The sequence below is a fragment of the Pantherophis guttatus genome, chromosome 17 (genome assembly GCF_059756535.1).
Source record: "Pantherophis guttatus breed Tessera chromosome 17, ASM5975653v1, whole genome shotgun sequence".
In the NCBI taxonomy this organism is placed as follows: Eukaryota; Metazoa; Chordata; class Lepidosauria; order Squamata; family Colubridae; genus Pantherophis; species Pantherophis guttatus.
Window position 1 is genome coordinate 13943474 of NC_142079.1, and position 14027 is coordinate 13957500.

The window sequence follows — 14027 nt, forward strand, 5'->3', positions numbered from 1 at the left end:
GACCTCCTCCTGAGGAGCCACTCCTGCCTTTTGGCTGCTCTGTGCGCCCGTGCATCAAGAAGAGGCTTTTCCTCTTCGTCCTCTTCACTTAAGGGAGCTTCTGGAGGTTCTGAAGGCCCTGGATGAATCCCCGCCTCTGGCACCACATCTTCTCCAGCCTCCTCATTGTCCGACTCGAGTGCCAGCTGCACAGGCTGCTGGTTCAACACCACACCAGCCTCCTCGCTGTCCGAATCAGCCACCAGTCGCACAGGCCGCATACGGGCCACAACACGTCCCTTCCTAGTTTGGAAGTCATCAGATTAACAGACGTGGAAGGGATCTTGTAGTAGATTATCTAGTTCAACCCCCTGCCCAAGCAGGAGACCCTACACCCTAGCTCTGAGTGGAGCTTTTCATCTCTGATTGGGATGATTATACAGGTACTCCTCAATTTACAACAGATCATTTAGTGACCGTTCCAAGTTACAACGGTGTTGAAGAAAGTGATTTAGGACCGTTTTTCACAGTTACGACCTTTCTACCGTCCCCATGATTGCACGATCGAAATTCAGGTGCCTGGCAACTGGTTCATACTTATGATGGTTCTGTGTCACGGGAGTCATGCGATCCCCTTTTGCAGCCTCCCAACAAGCAAAATCAAGGGGGAAGCCAGATTCACTTAACAACCGGGTTACTAACTTATCCACCGCAGTGATTCCCTTAATAACAGTGGCAAGAAAGGTCGTAAAATGGGGCAAAACTCATTTAAGGAATGTCTCACTTAACGGCAGGAATTTTAGGCTCAATTGTGGTCATAACATACCACAATTGTATCTGTAGAATACCGGTAATCCTCACTTAGCAACCATTGAAAGTTACAATGGACCTGCCAAAAGCTACTTGCGACCCAGTTCTGGAGTTCGAACAGCTCCCCACATGGTCACATGACCCCCTAACCATTATGACCACTTACAGCAATCCACGGTCCCATAACTGCAATTTAGAACAGTTTTTTTGCCGGTTTTTTAGCTTTTCCGCTGGTTTCGGACAGAAAAACACCCATAGAAATTCATGGTTTCACTTAATGACCACTATTTTCACTTAGTGACCACAGCATTCACTTAATGACCACCATAGAAAAGAACTTGTAAAAATCAGGTCCAGTCATATGGGTGACTCTAAACTGCAAGCATCATTACAGTGGAAATTCTGGCTTCCATTATGGTCATAAGTCAAGGACAACCTATATCTGTAGGACCCCCTCTGCTGGGTATCATTCCAGCCCAGCTCTTGCTTCTGATCAATCACCATCATTTAACGACCCCAAAATCCCTTGCGAGGTGGAATCTGGACAACTGAATGGAGCTAGTAGAGTGTTTGAATGGCCGGATGCTCTTCCTGTTGCCAGTGCGGAGTTTTGTCCAGCAGATATATTCTCATTGTGCCCAGAGAGAGAAATATCTACCTCTACCTAGGATCGAACTCACAGCCTCCTGATTGTGAGGCAAGAGCTCCATCTCTAGGCCACCACACCACTCCCAAGCTCTTGCTTCTGATGGTTATGTCGAACGAAGCAACGGTTGGTTGCTGCAACCAAGTTATCTTCATGGTCAGTTTCTTAATCGTTCCTTTGGTTCTTCTTCTTGCAGGTTCATGCAACACCCAAAGAATTTTGGTCTTATCGCCTCTTTCCTGGACAGGAAAGTAAGTAGTCATTTTTTAAATTTTTTCTCACAACTCCCTTTTATCAAGGCACGCTCATCCTACAAGCTGGACCTTCTGTCAAGAAGCTGTTGGGGCCTTCTCGGTGGCCTCCCCAAGTTGCACTTATCAAAACAGTAACCCAACTGCAAACTGCAAGGAGGCATTTCTTCCCAAGGTCCCCTTCCAAAACCATAAACCTTGCCCGGGACAGCTATTTCCAAGGAACCACTGAGGAAAGCCATCCACCCCTCTTCTAAGAGTCAGCCATCTTGGTTGCCAATCCTCTTGTGGGTTGTGGTGCTTTGAAAAGGAACAAACACACCAAAGTGGCATCAGAAGGTCCATATTCAGTGATGGGATTCAGCCGGTTCGGGAAAACTGGTAGTTAAATTGCTGGCTGGCCCCGCCCCTTCCAGGAGTTCCCACGGGCCCCATTTTGGCTCCCAGGCAAGTGCAGGGAGGCCTACTAGGCCCAAAACGGTGCGCGGGAGGGGGTGCGGCGCCCCCTGCGGCCTGTTTTCACTTCCAGGAGGCCTCAGGGAGGCCTCCTAGGCCAAAAATGGGGCGCGGGGGCAGTGCTCCCCCTGTGGCCTGTTTTCGCTCTCAGGAGGCTGCAGCAAGACCTACTAAGCCCAAAATGGGGCACGGGGGGGTGTGCGGCACCCACCCGTGGCCTGTTTTCACTTCCAGGAGGCTTCAGGGAGGCCTCCTAGGCCCAAAATGGGGCGAGGGGAGGGCAGTGCCCCCCCTATGGCCCGTTTTCGTTCTCAGGAGGCTGCAGGGAGACCTACTAAGCCCAAAACGGGGCACATGGGGGGTGCGGCACCCACCAGTGGCCTGTTTTCACTTCCAGGAGGCTTCAGGGAGGCCTCCTAGGCCCAAAATGGGACGAGGGGAAGGCAGTGCTCCCCCTGTGGCCTGTTTTCGCTCTCAGGAGGTTGCAGGGAGGCCGCCTAGGCTCAAAACGGGGGGGGGGGGGCGCATCTCCCTGCGTGGCCAGTTTTTGCTCCCAGGGGGTGCAGGAGGCCAAGAGCTGCCTGTCACACACCCTGGCCACGCCCACCATGGCCATGCCCACTCAGCCGGTCATTAGGGCAGAGAACCGCTTGTTAAATTATTTGAATCCCACCAGTGTCCATATTATATTATCCAAAGTCTGTTTCCCTCCGACATCTCTGTTACCAAGTATCACCAACGTGTGTCTCTGTTGTTTTTCTTTTTCTAGACAGTGGCGGATTGTGTCCTCTACTACTATTTGACGAAGAAGAACGAGAACTACAAGAACTTGGTGAGAAGGAATTACCGCAGGCGAGGGAAGAACCAGGTAAGGAAACCCAGCGGGAAGATGGAAAGCGTCTTAAGGACTCGGTGAGATCAAGCAGCCACATCTTGTAGGGCTGTACTAGGCCTTGGTTCTAGGCTTCTAGAGAGACTGCCACAAAGACCAGGGAGTCAGATTATTCTCCAAAGCACCGGAGGGCAGGACAAGAAAGAATGGTTGGAAACTAATCGAAGGGAGAAGCAGTCTGGAATTAAGGAGAAACTTCCTAGCAGGGAGGACAGTTAGCCAGAGGAACAGCTTGCCACCAGAAGTTGTGGGTGCTTCATCACTGGAGGAATTTAAGAAAAGACGGGACAGTTACTGAGCTGAAATAGTATGGGGTCTCCGTCTCGTGCTTGAGCATGGGGCTGGAGTAGAATACCTCCAAGCTCTATTCTATTCTATTCTATTCTATTCTATTCTATTCTATTCTATTCTATTCTATTCTATTCTATTCTATTCTATTCTATTCTATTCTATTCTACTCTACTCTACTCTACTCTACTCTACTCTACTCTACTCTACTCTACTCTACTCTACTCTACTCTACTCTACTCTACTCTATTCTACTCTACTCTACTATACTCTAATTCTATTCTATTCTATTCTATTCTATTCTATTCTACTCTACTCTATTCTACTCTACTCTACTCTAATTCTATTCTATTCTATTCTATTCTATTCTACTCTACTCTACTCTACTCTACTCTACTCTACTCTAATTCTATTCTGTTCTGTTCTGTTCTGTTCTACTCTACTCTACTCTACTCTACTCTACTCTACTCTACTCTACTCTACTCTAATTCTATTCTATTCTATTCTATTCTATTCTATTCTACTCTACTCTACTCTACTCTAATTCTATTCTATTCTATTCTATTCTATTCTATTCTATTCTATTCTACTCTAATTCTATTCTATTCTATTCTATTCTACTCTAATTCTATTCTATTCTATTCTATTCTATTCTATTCTATTCTATTCTATTCTATTCTATTCTATTCTACTCTACTCTACTCTACTCTACTCTACTCTACTCTACTCTACTCTACTCTATTCCATCCCATCCCATCCCTTCTCTTCCCTTCCCTTCCCTTCCCTTCCTTGGTCTGTGAGATCTTTTCATCAGCGGTGCCCCAAACCTTTCTCAGTCCTCCTTTAAGAACCCACAACAAATGTTTTGCCACTGATTTGCCCTGTTTTCTCCAGAGACCAAACCTCTAAATCAAGATTTTTCCATGTGTGCTCTGTAGAACTCCACAAACCTCCATTATTCCAATTTTGGTCAAAGTTTTGGCCCCCGCAGTGCCACCCCCCCAACACACACACACACACACACACACACACACACACACACACACACACACACACACACTACAGCCTTCAGGACAACCTCGTTTACTCTTGATCAGGAGTTCTGCAGTTTTAAAAAAAAGACGGAAAAATTCCCTTCTGGACATGACTGAATAATACCTCCGGTGCATTTGTTTAACATGGCGGAGGATGAATTTGTTGAGTGTTAAAAAAATCAATATTAAGGGGAAATCCCTGTTTAGCAGAAAAAACAGCCGGGGAATCCAGATTTGTGATTCTTCCTGTTTATTCCTGGAACTGCCTTGTTATTTTCGGAGCTCCAGAGCTGGTTTATTTAGTCTGAGATGTTTGTTAGGGTGCCAAACTTTGCTAGTTCACTTTTAGCCATTTGGACGTAAGACAGCAACGAGACTTAAGCGAGAGATTGTAGCCTTGCTTGGAGAACAGAGAAGAAAAACCAGGTATTAGCGGAGGTGGGGTGGGGGAAGAGATAGATGCCTGTAATACAGGTAGTCCTTGACTTATGACCACAATTGAGGCCAAAATCCACCTTGCTAAGTGAGAATATTTGTTAAGCGAGTTTTGATCTGTTTTATGTCCTTTCTGGCCACAGTTGTTCAGTATATGGCCAGAGGTGGGTTTTACATTATGCTACTACTGGTTTGCACGTAGTAGCATAATGCCTGCCTTCCGTGCGTGCGCCTGGCATTCCGCGCCTTCTCTTTACTCTCATGCGCCCCTTCCGCACATGTGCCTGAGCTCAAAAACATGCCTAAATAGGACAGCATAGAGCCGGGGCGAGTCGGCAGGCCCACCCACAATTTCTGCTACCGGTTCGGGCGAAACCGGTCTGAACCGGCTGAATACCACCTCTTTGTATGACTGCGGTTGTTAAGTGAGTCTGGCTTCCCCATTGTCAGAACGTCGCAAAAGGGGATCATGTGATCCCAGGACACTGCAACCGTCATAAATACGAACCAGTTGCCGAGGGTGTGAATTTTGATCCCGTGACCGCCAGTGTGTGTGTGTGTGTGCCGCAACGGTCCTAAGCGCGAAAAACGGTCATCGGTCGCTTTTTCGAGTGCCGTTGTAGCTTCGAGTGGTCACTCAACAAACGGTTGTAAGTCGAGGACAACCTGGGTTTGCAAAATGCACGCTAGGAGAAACCGGAGCTGCGGGTGAAAATATTGTAAAAAGTTTCACCGTGCGGAGGAGACTTGGAAGCTCTTCAGGTGGTGATGAAATGTCTCACTGGCTTTATAGTTTCTGCTTTTACCTGGAAAAGGAGCTGAGGTGGCTTTTAAAGGATCTTTTCATGCTCGTTTGTGGTCTGTGTGGGTGGGAGGCTTGCAAGCAGAGATGGCGGTTGGACTGCCGTTTTTGGGTAGAAAATAAAAAAACTTTATGTCAACTCGCAAAGCATCCCTGGTCTGCTCTCGAGTTGACATAATCAAGGGGGATGGGAAACCGATGAAACGGCACGACAGCCAAAGACAGATGCACATTCCAGACTTATCTCTCTCAAGGCTGTCTCCCAGGGTTACCCACAGCGGCCTGAGGGGAGTGCTCCATTGCAGAATGTGATTGATGACACACCTTGGGGGGAGGGGGGAAACAGGGTCATAATTGGAGCGTAAATTACGTAGGGTCAGAGCTGGCTTCACTTGGGAACGTGCCAACATGAAGCTCCTAATAAACAACTGGATTTCTTTTGAAGCTTGGCTCGATTTAATTAGGGCATCCGTCAGATACTTTAATTATTTGGAGATTTTGTTTTCCTGATTTTTTTGGGGGGGGGGGAAGACTTTGTTTGCCTCTGAATTTTTGTATCTCTCAATTACCCTTTATGATTGGATCCTCAAGTTGTCTCCTTTTGGTGGCTCGTAGTTATGGAAAACTCTCCTGCTCTCCAAAGGTTCATCCCAGACATTTCTCAGAAAGCATCATTAGACCATTTGAGCAGGTGGGCTTCATCATAAGTTCAAGAGGGTGGGAGGAATTGGCCCACCCTCCTCAAGACTGTGGGGTCCTTGGTGCTCCCTGAGCTTGGCGGTTTTCTTGCAGACGTTTCATGACCCAACTAGGTTACATCATCAATGTTAGAAAGGAGTGAGGTTTCCAGGGAGGAGGAGGAGGAGGAGGAGGAGGAGGGCTGGGGTCCTTGGTGCTCCCTGAGCTTCGAGGTTTGCTTACAGACGTTTCATGACCCAACTAGGTTACATCATCAGTTACATTTAGGTCACTAGATAATATCTAGTGATATACGTACTAGGTAATATCATCAGCCCTTGATAATGTTACTGTCAGGTTCCGGAACGGCGCGGTAAAGGAAAACTCCAGACAACAGTGTGAAGGTTGTTGCAATGTCATTACCTTCGCGCTCCGGCACGTTCCAACAATCACCCAGTGCAGTCTCAGTGAAATATTGTCAGCTCTACCGTGTTTCCCCGAAAATAAGACCCTGTCTTATATTTTTCTGAACCCTGAAATAAATGCTCGGCCTTCTTGCCGTGCGCTCAAAAGCCCGATTGGGCTTATTATCAGGGGATGTCTTATTTTGGGGGAAACACGGTAGTTGCTCTGTGCTCCCACCACCTTTTTAAAGCTGCCACGCTCCACCCCGCGACTCTACCCCTTTAGCTCCACCCTCCCAGCCATGCAACGCCTCACATCCCCAGCTGGACCCCATCTGGGCTAGCAAATCCTGATTACTCCTGGACGGCCTGGGTGGTGATCTGGCTTTCGAGCCTTGATTACACCTGGGCAAACCTTGATCAATCCTGGGCGGCCTGGGCGGTTCTTTTGATATCGAGCAGGCATGGGGCCTCCGCGCAGGCGTGGAGCCGGCCACTTCAGGCCCGAAGTGGCCGCTCAGGCTGTTTCCTGAGAGGCGGCCAGAAAAGCACCAAGCTCAGAGAGCACCGAGGACCCCACAGTCCTCCTCTTCCTCCTCCCTCCCTTCTCTCTTCTCCTTCTCCATTCTGAAAATCCCACTCCCTTCTAGCACTGATGATGTCAGCTAGTGTGGTCATGAAACGTTTGCCAGAAAAGCACCAAGCTCAGAGAGCACCGAGGACCCCACAATAATAATCCTCCTCTTCCTCCTCCTCCTCCTCCTCCCAATCTCCACTCCCTTCTAGCACTGATGATGTTACCTAGTTGGGTCATGAGACGTCTGCCAGAAAATCACCAAGCTCAGAGAGCACCCACAGTTCCACCTTAAGCTATAGCTAAGATCCTCTATTGGTTTCCTCCACCCTCCAATTTAGTGGTTTAAAAATAACGGAAGGACAATGGCTTGCAGAGACTTTCTGGATGACTGTAGAGGCTGGATGAATTGGAAACAGCCTTTCTACGAGGAAACTTGCACCAAGCCAAGATGGAAGAGAGAGAGAGAGAGAGAGAGAGAGAGAGAGATGTAAAAAAAAAGCCCAGTGAAAAATGGATGGGTGGATGGCCACATGTTGCTGTGTGCCTTGGATTAACCCACAAATACTATTGGATGACTAATGGAGAGCTGGCAAGACAAGCATTCTTCTAGGTTGATCCTCCCATTTCCTTCCTGTCTTAGTCAACATGGCCAGGAGCGAGGGACAGGAGGAGCTGTCAATCATGAAAGGTGGAGGACCGTCTCTTTGAAAGGGTCCAGAAGTGCCCAACTACTCAAAGGGTCAATCGTGAAAGATGGAGGGCCTTGAAAAGGTCCAGAACAGTGTTTCTCAACCTTGGAAGCTTGAAGATGGGTGGACTTCAACTCCCAGAGTTCCCCAGCCAGGGTCTCCAACCTTGGCAACCTTAAGCCTGGAGGACTTCAACTCCCAGAATTCCCCAGCCAGGGTCTCCAACCTTGGCAACTTTAAAGCTGGAGGACTTCAACTCCCAGAGTTCCCCAGCCAGGGTCTCCAACCTTGGCAACTTTAAAGCTGGAGGACTTCAACTCCCAGAGTTCCCCAGCCAGGGTCTCCAACCTTGGCAACTTTAAAGCTGGAGGACTTCAACTCCCAGAGTTCCCCAGCCAGGGTCTCCAACCTTGGCAACTTTAAGCCTGGAGGACTTCAACTCCCAGAGTTCCCCAGCCAGGGTCTCCAACCTTGGTAGCTTTAAGCCTGGAGGACTTCAACTCCCAGAATTCCCCAGCCAGGGTCTCCAACCTTGGTAGCTTTAAGCCTGGAGGACTTCAACTCCCAGAGTTCCCCAGCCAGGGTCTCCAACCTTGGTAGCTTTAAGCCTGGAGGACTTAAACTCCCAGAGTTCCCCAGCCAGGGTCTCCAACCTTGGTAGCTTTAAGCCTGGAGGACTTCAACTCCCAGAATTCCCCAGCCAGGGTCTCCAACCTTGGCAACTTTAAGCCTGGAGGACTTCAACTCCCAGAGTTCCCTAGTCAGGGTCTCCAACCTTGGCAGTTTAAAGCCTGGAGGACTTCAACTCCCAGAGTTCCCCAGCCAGGGTCTCCAACCTTGGTAGCTTTAAGCCTGGAGGACTTCAACTCCCAGAGTTCCCTAGTCAGGGTCTCCAACCTTGGCAGTTTAAAGCCTGGAGGACTTCAACTCCCAGAGTTCCCTAGTCAGGGTCTCCAACCTTGGCAGTTTAAAGCCTGGAGGACTTCAACTCCCAGAGTTCCCCAGCCAGGGTCTCCAACCTTGGTAGCTTTAAGCCTGGAGGACTTCAACTCCCAGAGTTCCCTAGTCAGGGTCTCCAACCTTGGCAGTTTAAAGCCTGGAGGACTTCAACTCCCAGAGTTCCCCAGCCAGGGTCTCCAACCTTGGCAACTTTCTGGGAGTTGAAGTCCACCCATCTTCAAGCTTCCAAGGTTGAGAAACCCTGGTCCAGAACTAATCAACGTTAAGAGTCCCACCAGCCATCCATCGGAACCCTGACACCAGGCAGGAGATGGAATCTGCCTGACACCAGAGATTTGGATGGGTTCTCCTCTGCTGGTTATAAAAAAGTAGTCAAGATCTGATTGGGTAGATCCCTGGAGATTATACAGACAGTCCTCAATGTACAACAGTTGATTTAGTGACCGTTTAAACGGCACTGGAAAAAAAAGTGACTTATGACTGTTTTTCCACCTTTACAGACTGGTGCAGCAGTCACATGATCAAAATTTGGACGCTTGGCAACTGACTCATATTTATGACAGTTGCAGCGTCCCAGGCAGTGTTGAAATCCAATTTTTTTTACTACCAGTTCTGTGGGCATGGCTTGGTGGGCGTGGAAGGGGAAGGATGCTGCAAAATCCCCATTCCCTCCCCACTCAAGGGGAAGGATGCTGCAAAATCCCCATTCCCTCCCTACTCCTGGGGGAAGGATGCTGCATAATCCCCATTCCCTCCCTACTCCTGGGGGAAGGATATTGCAAAATCTCCATTCCCACCCCACTCCTGGGGGAAGGATGCTGCAAAATCTCCATTCCCACCCCACTCCAAGGGTAGGATGCTGCAAAATTTCCATTCCCACCCCACTCCAGGGGAAGGATGCTGCAAAATCCCCATTCCCACCCCACTCCTGGGGGAAGGATACTGCAAAATCCCCATTCCCACCCCACTCCAGGGGTAGGATGCTGCAAAATCCCCATTCCCTCCCCACTCCTGGGGGAAGGATATTGCAAAATCTCCATTCCCACCCCACTCTGGGGCCAGCCAGAGGTGGCATTTGCTGGTTCTCTGAACTACTCAAAATTTCCGCTACCGGTTCTCCAGAACCTGCTAGATTTCACCCCTGGTCCCAGGGTCATGTGATTCATTTTTGCGACCTTCCGACAGGCAAAATCAATGGGAAAGTCAGATTCACTTAACGACCGTGTTACTAACTTAACCGCTGCAGCGATTCACTTATCAACTGTGACAAGAAAGGTCCTAGAATGGGGCAAAATTCACTTAGCAGATGTCTCACTTAGCAAGAGAAATGTTGGGCTGAATTGAGGTCGTAAGTCGAGGACTACCTGCCTTAGTGTTATTTTTGCTGCATGTCTTCTCTGTGGATTTTATCGAACCCAAATGGCCGGCGGTGCTTCTGGGAGGCAGGGGAATATATTTTTTTGAAAAATTAAAGGCAGGGAGAGTTGGAGGATAACCATTTTGGCCGTTCAGGCCGAGAACTGGGCATGGGGGGGGGGCTCATGTGCTCCCCCCATGCCCTGTTTTGGCCGGCAGGATGCTGCTGGATGTGCCCCCACCCCAATCCCTGGCCCGGCCCTAGGAGGAGAACTACAATAGTGATCCGTCCCTCGAAGAAATCCAGTTTGACACCCCTGGCTTTAGATGAATACTTAAGTTAGGGGTTCAGTTAGTTTTAATAAAGTTTTGGTTTAGGCAACAGGCTTTGGAGGTAGAGGTTGCATTGAGGGTCTGAAGTCTACTTGGGTTGTTTGGCTGTTTAGCTTTGTTACTACTGCATGCAGACACACCACATTGCAATAGCAAATTGTGTGACCTGGGCCTACTCCTTAAACCAGATGAAGTTAGGTAGGATGGTCGGTCGGTCGGCGGATCTCAAACGAGGGCGGTTTAGGATCGGACAGTGGTTGTATCCCTCTAGAGAGAATTGCAAATTTGCAAAGCCAACGACCCCCTTTGCCCACTTCCACAAACTGACAATTAGGCAGAGACAGACACACAAACACACATGCACCACTAGTGTGATGACTCATTTTACGGTTGAAGAAAACCTGCATTTGTGGTTTGAACAGGAGGCTGTTTTGACCCAGGACAAAAACGTTGTTGTGTGTTTCCTTTGCACCCCCACCCCTCTAAAGGTTTTAAAAAAGAACCCGGGGCGAGAAATATCCGCAGTGTATAAAAGGGCTTTATTGTTACGTGGTGGGGCACGCTGTGCATAACACAACTGCACACGTGTGTATGTGTGTGCTTGTGTACTACGCACATGCCCCCGGGGAGGACTCTGTGACCTCAAAAGCCGGGCGCTCGATGGTGTGGAGAGCGTTGCGCTGGAGGGTTAACGTTGGCCTCGGCGGAGATGAATCACGCCAAGGCTGTAGCCAGCCCCGAAGGTTCCCGGTGACGAGAGCGGTGGTTTTATAGCTCATGACTCATCTCGGCTCGTTGACGGGCGCAGAGCGGGGCCGTGTTATTCCAGTAGATTGCAAAATCATAACAGGAATGTCGTGGCGAGTCCATGGCTCAACTATGCAAATCCCCAGGAAGCCATTTGAGCCGGAGAGCGTGAAGCACGCCACACGGGGATGGCCGAGCGATGAAGAGGCCTCGAGCGCTGCAGGCAGAAGGGACACTGGTAGTGCTGAAGTCCCGGGGAGAACAGGCCTGGGAGGTGAGCCGGGTTCCCGAGAACGAAAGGAGAGGCGCACGAAACATTTGGCCGGGAAAGGAAAAAAAACAAAAAAGAAAAAACAAATTCCCTCCGCCCTACTTGTTATCTTCCACCGGAGGCCAAGGGACACCCCTCTCTCCTGTCCTTTCCTGACCCAGAGAAGTGGGAGGGGATTATTTCTGAAAAGGACTGGTTGAACCACCCCCTACCACCCCCCCCCCCATGATGGAGAGGGGGCAGCTTCACGGGGTACGTACGGAAATCTCTCCGAAGGCGCGGGAAAGAACCCCAGGAAAAGTCTTCGTCTCGTCCCCAATTCACCCGTTCTTCGTTTCCCCCCCCCAAAAGCAGAGCTAAGCAGAAGGTGGGATGGGGGGGCCCTATAAAGGCATACACCCCCCCTCCCCTCCCCTCCCTTCCTGATCCCTCTGGGCCAGCCAAGGGAGCTTGGAAGCGCTTGTGCTGTTTGTACGCTCGAAGTGTGTCGGAGAGCCATGCCAAGAACAGGTCCCAAGAAGGGGGAAACAAAACAGCCGAGGCACAGCGCCTTTGAAGCACAGCCCTGGCCGCACGCTCCACGCACTGTTTACAGGAGCCCCTGTGCTCTGGGGGAGATAAGTTATCGCGCTGGGCTGGGGTTGCCTTGGTGATTGGTGGGGGGGAGTGTTGCCTGCGGGTGCCCTGGTGTGAGCTTGCACAATGGTGTGTGTGTGGGGAGAGGGGGGGGGAAGAACGCTGCTGGGATGCTGAATGCCCCGGGGCGGGGGAAGTAGAGCTGCGCCACGCACGGGATGCCGCAAGAAATCAGAGCAAAGGTCAGGCGTTGTTTATAATTTATGCTGCGCCGCAGCAGCGGAGGAGAGAGGGAGGCACGGTGCCAGCGGCTGCCAGGCATTCAAAGTTGGGGAGGAGGATTTTTGGCCTGGGAGGGAAGGGGGGGGGGAGCCCTGCGGCAGCAACCCAGGAACAGGGAGGGGTGGCTACGCAGGCAGGATTGTTTGCAACCTGCAGAAGGATTTGAGTCGGGAGGAGTAAAACCGGGACGTGGGTCCAGAGGAGGAATGCAGTGGTGGGTCGAAGCCGATTCTCCTCCTCTTCTTCTTCTTCTGCACGGGACCAATTGCAGCTACCATGGTGGGCGTCTCGGCTTGGAAAGGGTCCCGGAAGGCCATCCATCCCATCCCCCTTGGCTCGGGGCAGAAATCCTAATTGGAGCATCCTTGTTGTCTTTTGCAAATTTCCCTGTGTGGGTTTGGAGGAGGGCCATCTGTGGGCTGCCTGACTCATTTAGGCAGAAGTTCACCAGGCTCGTGCTAGTCGAAGAGATTTGTCATGGTGGCTTAGGGGACAGCCTGCTCCCAGCTTGCCAAACCCAACACAGACAATCCCGGTCCTCAGGGATTCGAGAAACAGAAAACTGGTCCTTGTTTGATTCCTCTGACTTACGACCACAAATGGAATCCAAAATTTCTGTGGCTAAGTGAGACATTTGTTAAGTGAGCTTTGCCCCATTTCACGACCTTCCTTGCCACGGTTGTTAAGTGAATCACTGGAAGTTGTTAAATGAGTAACACTGTTGTTAAGTGAATCTGGCTTTCCCGTGGACTTTGCTTGCCAGAAGATCACACAAAAGGGGATCGCATGACCCCGGGACATTGCAACCGTCATAAGTATGAGTCAGAGACCCGAGCATCTGAATTTTGATCATGTGACCATAGGGATTCTGCAACGGTCATAAGTGTGAAAAACGGTCGTAACTCACTTCTTTCAGTGCTGTTATAACTTTGAACGGTCACTCAATGAACTGTTGTAAGTCGAGGACTATCTGTACAGAGTTGGAATAGGATTAGGGAGAGCAGGGGAGAGCTTCACCTTCTGCTGTGGTGGCTCACTGGCCTACCTCGCAGGGGTGTTATGGGGATAACATAGGAGTGTTCCAGATTCCTTGGGGGGGAAAAAGGCTGGGTCTAAATTGAATTGATAGTGGCAACTTTGTCCTATAAGGGCAGATAAATAATTCGGACGGGCCCTTTAGCTGCACCAAACAGCAGGTGAAATCGGCGTGCATGGAAACTGAGCAAGGAGAGATTCAACCTAGAAATAAGGGGGAATTTCCTGACAGTGAGAACAATCAACCGATGGAACAGAAGTTGCCTTCGGAAGTTGTGGGAACTTCATCCCTGGAAGCTTTCAAGAAGAGACTGGACTGCCATCTCTCAGAAATGGTGTACGGTCTCCTGCTTGGGTGGGGGGTTGGTCTAGATGACCTACAAGGTCCCTTCCAACTCTGTTATTCTATATTCAGTGGAATGACTTGCCTTCAGAAGTTGTGGGAGCTTCATCACTGGAAGCTTTCAAGAAGAGACCGGACTGCGATTTGTCAAAAATGGTGTAGGGTTTCCTGCTTGGGCGGGGT

The 14027-nt window shown here is 49.9% G+C and overlaps 1 protein-coding gene across 20 annotated transcripts in view; it reads left to right on the top strand.

The window, feature by feature from the left end:
• Positions 1-14027, top strand: part of NCOR2 (nuclear receptor corepressor 2) — a 234631-nt gene that overhangs the window by 105487 nt on the left and 115117 nt on the right. For all 20 annotated transcript variants that reach the window (XM_087880078.1, XM_087880077.1, XM_087880079.1 and 17 more), the window contains exons 13-14: positions 1632-1686; positions 2912-3010. In XM_087880078.1, the coding sequence (XP_087736204.1) occupies positions 1632-1686; positions 2912-3010 (154 nt within the window). The remainder of the gene's footprint in view (positions 1-1631; positions 1687-2911; positions 3011-14027) is intronic.